Source organism: Alternaria arbusti (assembly GCF_024043155.1).
Source record: "Alternaria arbusti strain BMP 1465 chromosome Unknown scaffold_4, whole genome shotgun sequence".
NCBI lineage: Eukaryota > Fungi > Ascomycota > Dothideomycetes > Pleosporales > Pleosporaceae > Alternaria > Alternaria arbusti.
Window position 1 is genome coordinate 1,981,067 of NW_026249944.1, and position 16,845 is coordinate 1,997,911.

Consider the following 16,845-nt stretch of genomic DNA (forward strand, 5'->3'; position numbering starts at 1 on the left):
CTAATCATGGCAGCCATGGAAGAACTAGGCACGCAATTGCAGTCATTACAGGCCCTCAAGCCGCCGGGAGTCACGCCCACCAAGATCAAGGCTATCACGCAGCTGTGCGTCGACAACATTCAGGTATGCCAGTCGCCAGGATCTCCTACACATCCTCCGTGCACATGGAACCTCGTACTAAGTATCTGCCTTCACTTATAGTCTCACTCCGTAATCGTCCAAAAGATCGCCCAACAGCTCCAGAACAGCGTCGCCACACACAAGCTCGGAGTACTATACGTCGTAGATGCAGTCGCCCGCCAATGGGTTGAGAGGGCCAAGCAGGCTGGCCAGGCTGTGTCAAAGAACGCGGCGCAAGGAACCTATGCTTCGGGTGTGCAGATGATGCGAGACGTGCTTCCGGCCATGATGCACAATTTGATTCAATCCGCACCAGAGACACAAAAAGAGAAAATCTCCAAACTCCTAGACATTTGGGAGCGCGGTCAGACCTTTCCACAGGACATGCTCGCCGGCTTCAAGCAGCAGCTGAATGGAGGCCAAAACAGTAGGTCAAGACTCGTGTTTCAGGCGTCATCTAGCTAACCCGTAGTCAACGTAGATGCATCAGCACCTCCAGAGCCACATAAGAGTAACGGCACAGTACCAGTATTCAACGGGCACACTAACCAACAGCCAACACCCCCTGTAGCTCTGCCACAACCTCCACAAGACCCGGGCGCTCTTTTCGCTGCGCTCGCTGGCGTCGGTCAGCAGAATGGGCAAACTAACCCTCCACCTGCAGCAGCTTCTGCGTTTCCTTTTCAACAGAACATGGTACCGCCACCACCCCCTGGCTTCGTGCCTCCGCCACCTGCTGGAGCAATGGGGCAGCCTAACATGCCTGTTCCCCCCGCTGGTACGAATGAGATCGTGACTCAGATTCTAAAGGCTATGAGCGCTGGCTCCATCCAACCCGACCAAGCAATACAGGCACTGAATACGTTGGCTATGGCCCAGAATGGCGGAATGCCTATGCCACCAATGCAGCTCCCGGCTGTTGCGCAGACACCGCCACAGGTTCAGCCTGCTGCGCAGAACGGTAACCAGGCAGACAGATATGATCTGAACGACAGTAGAATGCGCGACCGTAGCAGATCGCCCGACTATCAACGTCGACGATCGCCCGTGCCTAGATCTCCACCAAACCCAAATCGGCGGGAAAGTCCGACATATGGTGTGTACGACCCCAATGCAGGTCCCGAGGGCAATGCACAACGCTTTGAGCGAGGTGAGCGCGGTCGTGGTCGTGGTAAACAGAGGGGTGGTCGTAATGATCGTAATGAGTATCGCCAGCGGTCACCGCCGCGACGACAGCCGAGCCCGCCTAGGGCAGCGTATGGCCAGTCGAAGTATATCGAGTGGGATGAAACTTTGCCGCGCGATCACATCAGAGTCCTCAGCCGTACATTATTCGTAGGTGGTGCTGGCGGAACTGAAGGTGAGATCCGAAGCATATTCGCTCGTTTTGGTAGAGTCCAAACATGTATTGTCAACCAGGATAAGCGACACGCTTTCGTCAAGATGTTGACCCGTCCGGATGCCGTTGCCGCCAAGCAAGGTATGGACACCCTCCAGGACCCCGCTGCACAGTCCAAAGCGCGCCAGGTAAGATAGTCGTTCCTGATGCCTACTTTCCTCTACTAACAGTACTAGACCCGATGGGGTGTCGGCTTTGGGCCCCGTGACTGCAGTGATTACACCACTGGCATTAGTGTAGTTCCCATCTCTCGTCTTACAGATGCTGATCGCAAGTGGGCTTTGACCGCTGAGCATGGTGGAACAGGTGGTCGGCCACTAGAGGGAGGTATGGTGATCGAGGAGCCGGACATCGAGATAGGTGCAGGTGTTTCCTCAAAGGGTATGTACATCCATGACTTGCTCATTACACGACTAACACAACCTAGCCATCAGCCGACGGGTACCGACTGACGTACCTCGCGGAGGTCGTGGAGGCTTCGGCAACCGAGGTGACTTCAACGCACGTGGAGACCATGGCGGACGTGGTAACTTCAACAACCAACGGAATGACTTCAATGAGCGTGCAGACTTCGGTCGCAACGAGTTTGCTGGTAACGGTGGTCGCGGTGGTTTTGACAACAATGGCCCGGCCAAGTTCCGCAAGCAAGATCATCGTCCCGTCAACGACCCACGTCACATCTCGCCCCGACCTGAACAAGGTGTTGCCGTCCCGCCTGCTGTCCCTGGCTTCGGATTCCAGCTCCCAGGATTCTCATGACTCCCACAGGGGTAACTCGCTTCTCCCACATCGGATGCGCCGACCCCTTGACCTAAATTACTTTCCTGTACACAACAGTTTTTGATCGACTAGTCTCGACATGGCAGGTTTCCAATGCTGGTCTTTCCGGATTTCATCCTTTACATATACGTTATAGTCTTTCCTGAAATGGTGGTAAGGCACAATCGTGGTGGACAGTCTGCTTTATCTCGTCAAAAGCATTGCGAGGCGTTGTGGCTGCGAATGCGAGTCAGCCGATCCAGCACTGGCATGCGTCAGGCAACGACGGGTTTCCAAAGGTTTTCTAGTCTGGTTAGTCAAATGTACGATCACGGTGATTCTCCATTACGCTTCGGCGGCATATCTTTAGTACTCCTTAGCTGCACTACCTGATCTGGCCTCATAATGAAAACTAAGATTTTATGATTTTTTTGACCAAATACCATTTGAAGAATCAACGAACCAGATGAGTAGGGGAGACGTCGAGGCTCCGACGATAGCTGCACTCCGGCCAGATCGCTGTAGGTGATGAAGCAACAAAGGCGCACAGTGGATAACAGGGCGAACCTTCTATTATTTGTGGTAATACAACAATATCTCTTCGGAATGATTTTGTGGCTACAGCGCTGATGCGATACATCGGTCCAAGCCAAGAAACCGAGTCCTGGCAACGAACCGATCTATCGCATCAGCGCTGTACTCACAAAACCATCCCTTGTAAATAAATAGAACTTAACTATACAACACCACTAAGGTAACGAGTCCGTACAAGAGACCTACAGCCTCACTGTCAGGAATGATCCTACTTCCTCTTCGTGGCACCACCCTTCTTCTGACTCCCCGTCGCCTGAGCCTCCGCCTTCTCCTTCTGCACCTTCTCCAACTTCTCCTGATCAGGCACCTTCAAGCTCTTATCGCCACCCGGATGAGCAGCCAGCGGCTTGTTAGCATCCTTCTCCTCGACCTCCTCCTCATCGCCACCCTGTCCAAACTCATTGACACGGTTGTAATCGACCTTGTACTTCCACGTCTGGAACAGGTAAACGAAGAAGATAACGTCGTCGCGAAGGGTGGCCAGACGATGCAGAGTGGGCATCTTGATGGTGAAAGCGAAGAGGTCGTCGATGAAGGTGTTGAGGAACTTGTATGTCATGGCGCGGCCGGGCATGTGGGCGACAGACTGGAGACGGTAGTTGATGTAGAGGGCGGGGACCATCATGAGGAAACCGTAGGCGTAGACGGATCCGACGAGCGTGGTGATGATGAAGGAGTACCATGACTTGTGGGTTTCGTACATGAGCGAGTAGATGGCGTAGGCGATGAGGAGAGGCACGGCGACCATGTAGAGGTACCTGAATGCGACGGCGTCGTATTCTTCTGTCTTCTTTTCCGTGTCGGACAGGACGTGCTTGTCTTCGAATGCGATGGTGTAGGGGAGCAGGGAGCCAGGCATTGTTTGGCGGATGCGCACGTTGACCGACTTGGTGATCTTCCATGCTTCGATTGCCATGCCCATGCCCTGACCGAAGAGGATCATGTAGGATGTATTCTCGTTGTTATCGATGAGGTAGAGGAAGATGATGGCTTGCATGAAAACGTTTGCGACGATGGTGCGGACTGATGTTCCAATATTGTCCTTCTTCTTGCGCCAATGCTGGACATCGTTCTTGAAAGCGAGCATCTCGAAGACCATGTGGAAGATGGAGACGACCGCGGTGATGGCGAGGAGGTATGAGTTGCTGTCGATAAGGATTTCCTTGAACATCTCCATCTCAGAGCCATCGCCACCTCCGGGCGTAGATTGACCTGCAGCTGCAGCCCTGGCGTTGGCGTTGAGGTTCTCGTCGACTGCGGCGAAGATGTTGTACTTCCAGTGGGCGAGGTTGTTGAGCTTCACGTTGAGCGGGAGGGTTGTAACGGTGTCGTTCAGCTCAATCATGTGTTTCTTAAGCTGCCAGAAGGTGTTGGTGAATACGATAGGATAGTACCAGGTGTTCTGACCACTTGCATCTCGTGCGCCGGTAGCCTCGAGTGTGATGAACCGCCTGGGACCGGGATGCATGGCGGAATATTGCAAAGTACCCGCGTCGGGAATCAGGGAGACGGTGAAGTTGGGATGGTAGTAGGAGGATACAATCTTTGGCGCGTTCTTCTCCTCTTCGCTTTCCACCTCGGCTCTTTCTGGCATATCGCTCAGCAAGTTCCTCGTCTTCGCGATCTTCTTCTTGGGCTGGTATTGGGACAATGGACGGATGAAGTGGTAGGCCTTGCTGTGGTCGTAGCCGGGCTGCGTGGGGTCGAGCACGCTGCCACTCTGCGCAACGTAGAAGTGAGCAAGCAGAGTAGCATTATGCTGCACTTCCCTTGGGACCTTGAACTCGGTATGAATTTCTCTGTTCTCCTTGTAGTCTCCAAACTTGAAGTTCTTCTCATCGATCAACAGCGAGTCCTTAGGCATTGACTTGAGCGGGGGCATTGCGACGGACGAGGAGATGTACATGGCGACGTCCATCTCAGTGCCAGCAGGCCACATGGGCGCGACAGCATAGGGGATATGGCTGTATTGAGCACCAGGATCGAGGGATTGTGGGCGCTGCTCCCATGCGGGAATGACAACGTTGCCGGCTGGTTTGACGGCGGCGACGGAGCCAGTTTGCGCGGGATCGTTGACGGCGGGGGCGGGTTTGGCAGTCTGGGGCATGAAGTACTTCATGCCACCCTGGATAAGCAGGAACAGGCCAACGCTCTGTACAATGGACTTGACGAGCTATCACGGAGCCGTTAGCTATCATCTCGGAGCGGAGGGGTCTTGTTTGCGACTTACACTCTTGCCCTCCTCGGGCGGCGCGGCGGCTGCTTGTGCCTCTGGCATGATGGCAACGTGCGGAACCTTAATTCCGGCTTGAGCAGCTTGTCAGGTGGAAAAGGAAGATGAACTCGCGATGAAGTCTGAACACATAACCTGGAGACTTTCCGAGGAATTGGCGGTTCCGCCGAGGGCCCGTGCCTGTCCCGCGTCAGGGTCTAGCCACATGGGCCTTGAGTTCCCGGCCCAGGTGGCGGTGACCTCATGCACCTCACCGAAATGCATACCCTTTGGAGCTTACCCTTCACCAAGGGATTGCAGCTATGGGTTGATGAGAATGCTGCGCAAAAGGTGCTGCCTAACATCATCTTGACGACCTTATAATGGGGCTACCGCTGCCTTAACCCCTCCTCCGTTGGAGAGGCTCCTCTCAAGCTTCTGTCGCCGCCCCTCCTCAACACGTCAATTGCATTTGACAGCCCGCGTTCCGACTCTAGTTCCCTCGTTCCGAGCATCTCTATCAACCATCCGAACAACCATGGCGGACAACAACGCAACAGCTAGCAATGGCTCTGCCAAGCAGCCCGTGGTTGCCGTATTGTATGTAGACAGGACGTCAACCGATTGATGGAGCGAATAGCTAACTGTGATACAGCTGCGGCGCTTCCAGTGGCACATCGCCAGTCCACATGGAGGCAGCGAGGCAACTTGCGCATGCTCTCCACAAGGCCAACACCAAGGTCGTATACGGCGGCGGCACTGTCGGCCTCATGGGCGAGGTAGCACGAACCCTCGTCTCGCTGTCGGGCCCCGACTCGGTCCACGGCATCATCCCCGGCGCCCTCACTCAACTCGAGCAGCACAACGACCCTGCCAACCCTAACGGCCACTCTATCGACGCAGACAAATATGGACGCACTACTGTCGTCAAGGACATGCATACGCGAAAGCAGATGATGGCTCAGGAAGTCGTCAAGGGTGGACCGGGCGGCGGCTTCGTTGCTCTACCTGGAGGCTACGGAACATTTGAGGAGCTGATGGAGATTACCACCTGGAACCAGCTAGGCATCCACGACATGCCTGTCATCGTGTACAACGTGGACGGCTATTGGAGTGGTCTCATTGAGTGGGTCAAGAATGCTGTGACCAGCGGTTTCGTTGCGCCTACCAACGCTGGCATCATCTCTGAGGCTCTTAGCGCCGACGAAGTGATAACACATCTGAAGGAGTATCAGAGTGCGCCTGGACGCTTCAACTTGACCTGGGAGGAGCAGTAAAGGGTATGTGGTTCAAGGTTGCGGAAAGGCTCGATAACTCCACTCTTCAAACCCCAAAAATGGTTCAAGGCACGTCGGTGCTAGATGGTTAGACAGAATCTCACAGGTGGACTCTGTATTAGTAAATGCATCCATGTAGATTAATTAGACTACACTACAAATCAAAAGGTCTGAGAATCGTTCCCGTAGTACGTACTGAGCAAGTGAGCGTATCCGAACACTCTGGCCGCATATGGTGATCTCACCCGACAATCCCTACAAGCTGACGACATGTTCTGCAAAAGCTTTGCCGGCCCGAGCAACTTATCTTCGGCAATAAACATCGCGGAGCGAGGCTGGTGAGATTACATGCTTTAAAGAGCATGGTACCGGTGCTGAACGGAATGCCTAAGCCCGTTGAGGCAGGAGCGAAACCATGTCCGACGCGCGAGCCCATCTCATTCGACAACCCCGCCAAAAGTCAAGATAGTGACCTCAACGCGCGTATAATGACAAGCTTTGACAAGCCTTTTCCAAGACTGCTTAAATACGCTAGGGTAAGTTGCTCTCACACTCTTCTCACTGCTCTTGCGCCATTTGTCTGCAGCTCTCAGCATGTTCACCAAGTCGGTAGTGACGCCTTTGTTGGCGCTTTCAAGCCTCGCCCTACAAGCTGCTGCTGTCTCTCAGAAGCAATGGACTAAGAGGAGCGACCACTTGTACTTGCCGAAAGAGACTAGCGACTACAAGACCGCGACTGCTCCGAACAATGTCACTATTCGGTACAAGAATCCTGGTATCTGCGAGACCACTCCAGGCGTGGACAGCTACTCTGGATATGTGGATTTGACACCTGATGTGCGTATCAATCTCACCCATACATACAAGCGCTTATTCTAATGCCACATAGGTCCATGTGTTCTTCTGGTTCTTCGAATCTCGTAATGATCCAGCATCGGACCCGTTCACCCTCTGGCTGAACGGAGGTCCTGGATCTGACTCGCTGATCGGCTTATTCGAGGAGAACGGACCTTGCATGATCGATGACAACCTTACAGCAGTATACAACCCATACAGCTGGAACAATGTCTCGAATATGCTGTACATCTCGCAGCCTGTCGGAACTGGTTTCAGCTACCAGAAGCAAGGTGTCGGAAGCTTCAACTCGTTCTCCGAAGACTTCCACTACAACTCTAGCGAATGGCCCGCTACTGGTCGATGGCCTCTGCTCGAGCCGCTGAACACTGGTACTATTGATACTACGGATCTCGCCGCAGTTGCTGTCTGGGTGAGCCAAAACCTGTTATCGAACTCCTTTGGCTAGTGCTAATCTCGTTCGATACATGTAGCACGTTTTCCAAGCCCTTCTGGCCACCATTCCCAAGTTTGATGCCAAGCTTGGAGACTTGGATGCTGCAAGAGACTTCAACCTATTCACCGAGTCGTACGGCGGTCACTATGGCCCAGCATTCTTCAGCTACTTCTACAACCAGAACCTGAAGATCGAGAACGGAAGCATGCCCGGATACCCACTCAACTTCAACTCGCTCGGCATAATCAACGGCATCATTGACGAGGCCATCCAAGCCGAGCATTACCCCGAGTTCGCTGTTAACAACACTTACGGCATCAAGGCGTATAACGACACCGTTTACTCGTACGCCAAGTTCGCGAACAACATGTACAACGGATGTCTCTACCAGATCGCCCTCTGCCGAGCTGCCGCCGAAGGCAACACCACCTACTACCACGCCGATGCAAAGATCACCGAAGCCGAGCTAACACCAGGCGAGATGCAGATCTGCAACGAAGCAGCAGACATGTGCCGTGACAACGTCGAATCTCCATACTACTATTATTCAGGCCGCGGCGTCTACGATATCCGTCACACGTACGAGGACCCGACACCCCCCTCTAACTACGGCGATTACTTGAACCTTGCAGAAATCCAGGATGCTCTCGGTGTTACACTCAACTACTCTGGTAGCAATGGCATATACTATGCTTTCCAAAACACGGGAGACTTCATCTACCCCAACTTCAGGCTCGATCTGGAGTACTTGCTGAGCCAGGATGTGCATGTTAGTCTGGCGTATGGCGATGCTGACTACATCTGTAAGTTCTTCCTGCCCTATCAGGGTTTTGAGATTTCTGACATGTTCAGGCAACTGGTTTGGTGGTGAAGCTATCAGTCTGGCGATGGAGTACACTCACAGCGACGAGTTCCGTGCCGCAGGTTACGCGCCTATGTTGGTTGATGGTACGGAATACGGCGAGGTACGCCAGTATGGCAACTTTAGCTTTGCGCGCGTCTACGAGGCCGGTCATGAGATCCCTTACTACCAGCGTAAGTATTTTTGCTACCTCTGCCCCAACCAGTCTGGGCAGATCACGAGCTTTGCTAACCTGACTTTTAGCTGTTGCCGCGTTGGCATACTTCAACCGTACTCTGTACCACTACGATATCGCGACTGGCGAGGAGAAGGTCACTGCCAACTTGACATCCTCTGGCCCTGCGAATGCAACGCACACGCAATCATTCGTGCCGATTACGTCGTCCATCATTCAGGCCTTCCCTTCGCCTATCTATCCTGCGACGACATCGGGGTACTAAGTCGTACTGTTGTCACCGAGGTCAATGTAGCCTTGGTCTCCAGTGCGTTGGGCTTCATCAAAGTGGTGTGCATGACTATCACGAATGAAAAGAATTTATGAATTTACTCTGCGTAATATGCATGAAGACTAGTGATGCGTGCATGACTTATTCCTAGTACCAAATGATCTATCATCTCTTGCCCTTCCTCAGCTTAGCCCCTGCATCGAAGAGCAGACTTCACGAGAATCGCCCATCATGCTCATCACCGCTGCCTACAGATCTCAGCCTTGAACTCCTCATCATCTTTCCGCCATCCAATCCCAGCATCCTCACTACCAGGTCCCTTCCAGAAAATGCTACCATCAGCATCATCGCGGATAGCCTCGATGATCCTATCCTGGTGGTCATCCTGCATCGTCGCCAACAGCGCCAGCTGCACCAACGACAAGTGCTTTCGTACATCGTAATCCGGGTCGTTCTCGTCGGGCTTGAACGTGTTGAGATCGATGCCGAAGTCCCCTCGTAGAATGCTTTGGTATGTGCGTTCGATCATGGCGTCTGTCACGGGTGCGTTTTTGGGTGTATAGGTACCTAGAGCCTCCTTGGGGAACTTGTCGGTTTGACCTGGTGGGGTGATCTTTGCGATGTCGATGGTCGAGTTATGTGAGGTGTCGATGGGAGGAGGTCGCTTCATCTCCTTGGTGGCCTGAGCGATTGAGAGTGGAGATCTGTCGAGGTCAGGAATGGTTTTCATCACATCAAACGTGACCGATGGGATAGCTGATGAGGATTGGTCAGGAGCGGTTGGGGTTTCCTTCACATCAGACATGGTCGATGAAATAGCCGATGAGGATTGGTCAGCAGGAGTGGGATTTTCTTGCATATCAGACATGGTCGTGGGATGGATAGTGAGTTGTGGATTCTGACTGTAGTGAGCCATCGATGTGAGTTCATGTGCCTGCTGATATGTAGTAAAGAAGTTTGCTAAAAACACAGGACACGATACACGTTTGTGCAAACGACGCGTGGAACAATTTGTCGAGGCCTCGCAATATGTAGGCATCGACGCCGACTGTGGTTAGAGGCTTTTCGTAGCAAAACAAGTCACTGGGAATCGGAGCGGATAGACAAACAGAACTTCGATGTCAAGGTCGTCAAACAGCGTTTGCACCAGGATATGCCTGTACAGGCCTACGTACGCCAGATGTGAACGCCAAACTCCATGCTAAATATTGCAGATGCTTCGAAGGAACGTTTTCATTTCGACGTAGGGAGTGCGAACAGCTGGGGCTGCATGTTGATCTTGCACAAGCGCGCAATACAGCCAGACAATTGCAGAAGGGTTTGTACGCCTTCAAGGATGCGCATATGGGTAAAGCCAATTTCCTGATTGCTGTTAGCCTCTGTAAAAATCGCCCGTTGCGAACCCTCACCTTGATGAATTCCAGCTTTGCGTGCTCACTCAGCGTGTCAATCGTCTTTGTAACTTTGAACATTGTGCTGATGATGTCGTGACACGAGTATCCCAGATCCCACAGCTCTTTCAGTGATGTCAGAGCATCGTCGATACGCTGCTCATGGCACGCCTTGATCATGGCTTGCACCTTGATGGGGTGCGGGCTGTCGACCACCCTGAAGACATTGTCGCCATTGACGAAGCCGAAACCAGCAAATGTCGACTGCAGGTTGTTGATGGCTTGTCGCATATCTCCCTCTGCTGAGAACACTAGTGCCGCAATTCCGTCGTCTGAGTATTTCACGTCTTCGGCTTCGCAGATCTGCATGACGCGGCGCACGACTTGCGCATCGGTAAGGCGGGCGTATCGGAGGATGGCGCATCTCGATTGCAGCGGCTCGATGATCTTGTTTGACTGGTTGCAAGCGAATGCAAATCGGGTTGTTGCACTGTATATCTCCATCGTCCTCCTCAAAGCTTGTTGTGCACCGCTGGTCATGCTGTCCGCTTCATCGAGGATGACCAGCTTCTGCCTGCCCGCGGGAAGTGTGACTTTCTTCTGCGCAAATCCCTTTATCCTGTTGCGGACGACGTCTATACCACGTTCGTCCGAGGCGTTGAGTTCGAGGACAGCCTCTTTGTAGGCATCACCGAGGAGTTGGCGTGCGAGACAGAGGATGGACGTGGTTTTGCCGATACCAGGCATCCCGGAGATGATCATATGGGGCATGTTGCCATCTTTTGCGATGATCTTGAGGCGCTCAATGGTTTCGGTATTGCCGACGACATCATCGAGGTAGACGGGACGGTATTTCTCTACCCTAGGAGGATGTCAGTCTGAACCAGCTGGCGAAGGCCAGGAGCGGTGAATTACCATGGCAGCTCGTAGTTTGCACCGCCGGCCGCATTGGGGTTGGGTTTGACGCCATTGCTGGCAGCGGCTTTGGAGGACTCGGCTTTTGACATTTTGGGCTGTGGTGGTTGACTTGGAGGGGTGACGCGAAACACGCGATGCTCTGCAAACGCGCTTTCACGGGTCGTCCGTCTTGGGACTAGTGCTCACGTGAGCCGGGCACGATCGACGCGCAGCCGCGGCAGCGAAATATCATGCCCTTGGCGCTAAAGATAGATTCGTCCGACGCGACGTCACTTTCGTAGCACAATAGATCAGATCGGGATTTTTTCTCCAGATCACACACTGGCGTCGGTACAAATCGAGGCTATGTTCTTGCACATATTGTCCTGCACGCCTGTACAACGCATAGTACAAAATGATCCTCTCGAGGGATCTTCAGTTGGCATGCCAGATGGGCTTTCAGGTACCGACCGATGCTGCAGGTCCTGAGGTTTCAGCCCCAAACGTCTTTTTCGAGAGGCGCAGCCATCGAGCATCGGGCGCCTGAAGAAACCACCCGATCGCTCGTCAGTCGCTAACAGACGGGCTATTTGCATTGCTCTAGTAGCTTGCGACATGGCGACGGCGTCAAGACACTGGGATCCTGGTAGTTGACAGGGTGACGTATGCGGCTGACGGAAGCGGTCCGTAACCTACCACGTCCACGCATGACAGCGAGCTGTTGTGTAGAAGCAGCCCCAGACGTTTGCTGAGAAACTTGTGAATGCTGAATGTCGCTGGTAATGTTGGCCTTGTCGGCGCAGCCTTGGAGCGCGAACAAGGCGCAGGCGGCGCACGGCGGCAAGGGATGCCAGCATCGGCACCAAGCGCTTGGCTTTGCGATACAAACGAATCGTCTCGTAATCGAGGCAACGCCACGCCCTGCGGATCCCCCAGCAAGGCACACACAAGCCCCGTTGGCTGGCGATTTTAGGCCCGGAAATGGCGGCGGCTGCCCATGCTTGTTACGTGGGCAGGTGCACTAAAGGGCCACAGAATCCGTTACAGGTCCAGACTTGACCTCATCATACGCGTCGTCATCACAAGGCTCGAACGCCCCCTGCGCCGACTAAAGCCTCGCGCCTGCGCCTCTACTTCGCATCGACTGTATTCCTAGTCACAGCTCGTTTGTTTCTGCTTTGTCGCTATTATTCCCTTGTCATCCTCTACTCGCACTGTGCTTGGACAGCGCTCCGCTTTTTGCGACTTCAATTGCGATCTCAAACACAAGGCTATTGCCGCCCTCACCCAACTCCGACTACTCGTGCGTCAGGTTTTACCAAGCCACACCAGGGATCTTTTCACTTCCGTGGTATACATCGGACGCACATCCCTAGGATCCTCTTCTCAGAAACCACATCATGAAGTACTCGACGTTCTTGGCGGCGCAATTGGCGTCGTCGGCTGTAGCAGTGAGGCTTGCACCGCGAGAGGTAAGTGCGACTCTTGGCACCCCAGATTCACTGCGAAGCGAATCCTCCCGCAGCGCCTCGTGCGCATCACCAGAGCTTTGTCGAATGCGATGCTGACTTTTCCAGAACCCAAGAGTAGTGCGCCTGGATACCCAGCGCCGAAATGTCAATCCTGTCGCACACGACCAGCTACGAAGACGTCAAAATGTCGTCCAGCAAACACTTGACAACCTCGAGACACTCTACTTCGCCAACGCCAGCTTAGGCACCCCCGAACAGAACTTCCGCCTCCACATCGACACCGGCAGCAGCGATCTCTGGGTCAACTCAGTGAACTCGAATCTGTGTAGCCAAGGCGGCAACCAGTGCGGCGAATCGGGCACATACAACGCGAACGACTCTTCGACATACAACTACGTGAACGGCGCGTTCAACATCTCATATGTGGACGGGTCAGGCGCGTCAGGAGATTACGCGACAGACAACTTCCGCCTCGGCGGCCAGACAGTAGAAGACCTGCAGTTCGGTATCGGCTACGTATCGAGCTCACCGGAGGGTATCCTCGGAATTGGCTACACCATCAACGAAGTTGCCGTAGGACGCGCCGGATTAGAACCATACCCCAACTTGCCCCAAAAGCTAAAGGACGACGGTACTATCAACTCAAACGCATACTCGCTATGGCTGAACGACCTGGATGCGTCGACCGGAAGCATTCTCTTTGGAGGCGTAGACACCGACAAGTACTCGGGTGAACTACAGACACTACCAATTATCCCAGAGCGTGGACAATATGCCGAATTCATCATCGCTCTAACTGGTATGGGACAGAACGGCGAGAACGGTTCTATCTTCAACGATTCCAACGTACCGGTCCTGCTTGACTCAGGGTCCTCCTTGATGTATCTTCCCGATAATGTCGCCAGCGCTCTGTACCAGACCTTCGGCGCCCAGTACCGTCCTTCGCAGGGCGCAGCCACTGTCGACTGCGACCTTGCGAATCAGGAAGGCTCGCTTGAATTCAACTTCTCCGGTGTCACGATCTCTGTCCCACTCAACGAGCTTGTCATAGTTGCTGCCGTTAGTCGTGGACAGCCCGTCTGCATACTTGGCATTGGGCCCGCGGGCTCCTCTGTCGCCGTCCTCGGCGATACTTTCCTACGATCCGCATACGTTGTCTACGACCTTGAGAACAACGAAATTTCCCTTGCCCAGACAAATTTCAACGCCACCTCAGAAAACGTCCAGGAGATTAAAGAAGGCTCTGACGGCGTACCCAACGCTACAGGTGTTCCCAACGCAGTGTCTACTGCAGCTGTCGGCACTGGCGGACCCAGAATCGATGGTCCCAACATAACTGGTGGCGGTGGAATCCTGACCTCTACCGGCGCTGCCATGCCGGCCGCAACTGCAAACCCATGGGTTGGCGGTGCTGCGGTCGCTGGTGCGGGCATCTTCATGGGTTTCAACGGCTTCTGATGTGCGGACTACAATTTTCCTAATACCTGTCCAGCGTAATGAACTTTTTTACAATGCATACGTGCATCGTTGGCGTTATCAAGAGTGGCATGGATTACAACCTCTCGGTTAAGGGTTTTGCATATTCACCAACCTACCTGGAAGTAGGTCTGTTGCTTACATAGAAGCATAGCATTATCATGAATTTTTAACGTCTATTGCATCGCTCACAAAGTTACTTCTGGTTAGTGATAGTAAAAGCCAAAGTCGCGTTTGACTAGATGGTGACGACACCCGGGGCCTGACAGGACGCGTAGCGCCTGCCGCGTAATAGCTTCAACGCCTGGAATCACTAAGTCGCAAGTCGCGCATCATCACATGCATGAATAATTTTGACTTATCACGCCGCCATTCCGTATTTCCGCCAATAGCTGAAAATGTCTACGTACAACCGCCTTCATGCTGTAAGCTCCATACGCGTTCCCTTCGGCTTCAACTCTTGCCGAGACTACACTCCGAAGAGGTCGTCACTTTGACGCTCGTCCTCCGCCTACTCATTCGCATCATCTCACTGCTTAAGTTAGAAATCTCGCCACTCTTCAATGTTAAGATCGACGGTGGCCGACTTACCTGGTCCCTCAGGCACCTCCGTTTCCGAAATCCGATTTACTTGATGTGGATAATGTACCCGCTCGTTTTCAGCGGGAGGTTCGAAAGGCAACGGCTCTGATATGTCTGTATCCGGACGTCGCTGAAGCTCGATGCCGTCCCTCGGCGGCGCTTGCTCTGTTGCGGATGGGTCAGCGTTAGAGGCCTGTTGTGATGAAGTCGCCGCTGGAAGAAGCTGTGTCGCGCCGTCAGCGGGTTGTGTATGAGACGTACTTGCAACGTTGCTGTTTTGCTGTCTTTGTGACGTTCGTTCGGTCCACCGCTGTTGAAGGTAAGTGTAAAGCCGTACTACTGCGTTGCGTAGGGTGTTCCATAGCCCGGGGAAGAATTTTGGCCTGTAGTGGTGTAATGCCGCAATGGCAGCAATGAGGACGAGGAGGACTGAGGGGATGAATATCTCGTAGAACATCTTGTTGAGCATAGTTCCTTACTGTTAGAGCGGTATGAAATTTGTCTCGCCATAGAGAGTCTGTAAGAGAGTATTTATTATAGTGTGATTGATTGCTTGATGGAAACTCTTAAATGTTTGCTTCAACGAAAGGGTGTTCGGGAGACTACGACAACCTTTGAGGAGTATGTAAGATGAAAGAACGAGATGGACAATCATAAGAACGATAGATGGGTAAGGAGAAGGTTCCACAAATTTGATCATCTTCCGCGCCCCTCCTTAGACTGCATCATTCGTACCTTTACCACTGTACTTCTGCTGCTTGGCGTGTCGGAGCTGTACCACACTTTCATCGTCGTTTGTGCTGCCTCTCTTGTCTTTCTTGAGATACCTGCCAATGTATCCCCTCTCACCCCAAAGATGAAAAGGATCGACCAAGCCGTTCACTACTCCTCGCTTGTTCTTCTTCTTTTCTGCCCGAGCCGCCTCTAACTCCGCATCGCTCATATCCCAGAACTGTGTCTTCTTATCTCTCCCCTTGAACAGACCCCAAATATCAAAAGGGTCGAAGATGGTAATGATCCACGGTCTGTCATCACCCCAGCCTGGTCCTTTCCGTTCAGTCACGCCATCGCGAGCCAAGAACACCGAGTTGGAAGGAGGTAGACGTTTACCCGGATGCCACAGATTGAGTAAAGTGGTGTTGAGAAACATAATGACAGCTTCGAAGATCCAGAAGTAGATTTCGTTCTGATATATGGAGGACTCCCAACCGAGGATGTATTCCACGAGGCGATATATGCAGCGTATGGTAACGATAGTCGCACTCACGTACATGACGTACAGTACGACGCGTAGATCCTGCTTCAGTACGCCGGCTTTTTTGGCACGTCGATGAAATTGCGCAGCGAGAATACCAAATGCACCGAAGAGTGCTGCCTGGAGACAAAGCGATGCGGTGACGAGATCTGAGCCGAGTTGCCGTTCTGCATCGGTGGACCTTGAGTTGGCCATACGCCATGCACCTTGTCCGATGAGAATCTCGCATACGCCATCGAGGCCGATGAAGGTCGTTGCTACACGCCCTGGGTGTAGAGGTGCCAGGTAAGGAATGTAGTAAAGGAGTCGTGACAGTATGAAGTAGTTGATGAGCGCGTACACTGGCGGCCCGGACATGATGAGTACGGTCGAAGCTATGAGATATGCTAGATTGTCAGTGTCGTAAGCGCCTGCGAGACGCACTGCGAAGCCGCTGATCATCAGAAGAGCGGCCCACGGCAGGAGGACTGTTGTCCGCCATGACTTGTGCTTGCTGAGAGATATCAGTAGTGCAAAACTGCGACTATCAAGGTGTTTACATTGTCTGCCACGCATGTAGCGCTCCGGAGATGGAGAAGAGGATAATGAAGAGTACGGGCGCGGCTTTGTTTGGTGCATAGTACCAGATGCTGCCAGGCGAGTAATCCCCCATTCCCATCTTGAGAACGACGAATACGATGTCACAGCGATAAACTAACTGATGACTGGATTCGTGTAATTGATGAGACAAACTGTCCGAAAGTCAGAGGCAAAAAGCCGTTATTGCAGAGTAAGGGACAAGAACAATATGCGCCCAGATAGAGTCGCTAGCA

At 53.0% G+C, this 16,845-nt stretch overlaps 8 protein-coding genes across 8 annotated transcripts; 4 read left to right on the plus strand and 4 right to left on the minus strand.

The window, feature by feature from the left end:
* Window positions 1-15: 15 nt before the first annotated feature.
* On the plus strand, window positions 16-2,278 carry J4E86_004313 (uncharacterized protein; the record flags this gene model as incomplete). Its single annotated transcript, XM_051444856.1, has 5 exons — window positions 16-123; window positions 202-547; window positions 602-1,647; window positions 1,696-1,900; window positions 1,947-2,278. The coding sequence occupies 5 exons, from the start codon at window positions 16-18 to the stop codon at window positions 2,276-2,278; spliced, it is 2,037 nt and encodes a 678-aa protein (XP_051304481.1).
* An 802-nt stretch (window positions 2,279-3,080) lies between these two features.
* On the minus strand, window positions 3,081-5,150 carry J4E86_004314 (uncharacterized protein; the record flags this gene model as incomplete). The annotated part of the gene is made up of 2 exons (XM_051444857.1): window positions 3,081-5,045; window positions 5,103-5,150. 2 exons carry the CDS (start codon window positions 5,148-5,150, stop codon window positions 3,081-3,083), a joined length of 2,013 nt encoding a protein of 670 aa, XP_051304482.1.
* A 472-nt stretch (window positions 5,151-5,622) lies between these two features.
* On the plus strand, window positions 5,623-6,361 carry J4E86_004315 (uncharacterized protein; the record flags this gene model as incomplete). Its single annotated transcript, XM_051444858.1, has 2 exons — window positions 5,623-5,684; window positions 5,740-6,361. The coding sequence occupies 2 exons, from the start codon at window positions 5,623-5,625 to the stop codon at window positions 6,359-6,361; spliced, it is 684 nt and encodes a 227-aa protein (XP_051304483.1).
* Window positions 6,362-6,955: 594 nt separating this feature from the next.
* On the plus strand, window positions 6,956-8,954 carry J4E86_004316 (uncharacterized protein; the record flags this gene model as incomplete). Its single annotated transcript, XM_051444859.1, has 5 exons — window positions 6,956-7,198; window positions 7,251-7,628; window positions 7,690-8,455; window positions 8,505-8,687; window positions 8,758-8,954. 5 exons carry the CDS (start codon window positions 6,956-6,958, stop codon window positions 8,952-8,954), a joined length of 1,767 nt encoding a protein of 588 aa, XP_051304484.1.
* Window positions 8,955-9,198: 244 nt separating this feature from the next.
* RFC4 (replication factor C subunit 4) lies at window positions 9,199-11,358 on the minus strand (the record flags this gene model as incomplete). Its single annotated transcript, XM_051444860.1, has 4 exons — window positions 9,199-9,664; window positions 10,204-10,322; window positions 10,370-11,213; window positions 11,267-11,358. 4 exons carry the CDS (start codon window positions 11,356-11,358, stop codon window positions 9,199-9,201), a joined length of 1,521 nt encoding a protein of 506 aa, XP_051304485.1.
* A 1,290-nt stretch (window positions 11,359-12,648) lies between these two features.
* J4E86_004318 (uncharacterized protein) lies at window positions 12,649-14,178 on the plus strand (the record flags this gene model as incomplete). The annotated part of the gene is made up of 2 exons (XM_051444861.1): window positions 12,649-12,720; window positions 12,826-14,178. 2 exons carry the CDS (start codon window positions 12,649-12,651, stop codon window positions 14,176-14,178), a joined length of 1,425 nt encoding a protein of 474 aa, XP_051304486.1.
* A 487-nt stretch (window positions 14,179-14,665) lies between these two features.
* Window positions 14,666-15,235, minus strand: J4E86_004319 (uncharacterized protein; the record flags this gene model as incomplete). Its single annotated transcript, XM_051444862.1, has 3 exons — window positions 14,666-14,707; window positions 14,846-14,943; window positions 15,040-15,235. 3 exons carry the CDS (start codon window positions 15,233-15,235, stop codon window positions 14,666-14,668), a joined length of 336 nt encoding a protein of 111 aa, XP_051304487.1.
* Window positions 15,236-15,493: 258 nt separating this feature from the next.
* On the minus strand, window positions 15,494-16,691 carry J4E86_004320 (uncharacterized protein; the record flags this gene model as incomplete). Its single annotated transcript, XM_051444863.1, has 2 exons — window positions 15,494-16,526; window positions 16,573-16,691. 2 exons carry the CDS (start codon window positions 16,689-16,691, stop codon window positions 15,494-15,496), a joined length of 1,152 nt encoding a protein of 383 aa, XP_051304488.1.
* Between the last annotated feature and the right edge of the window lie 154 nt (window positions 16,692-16,845).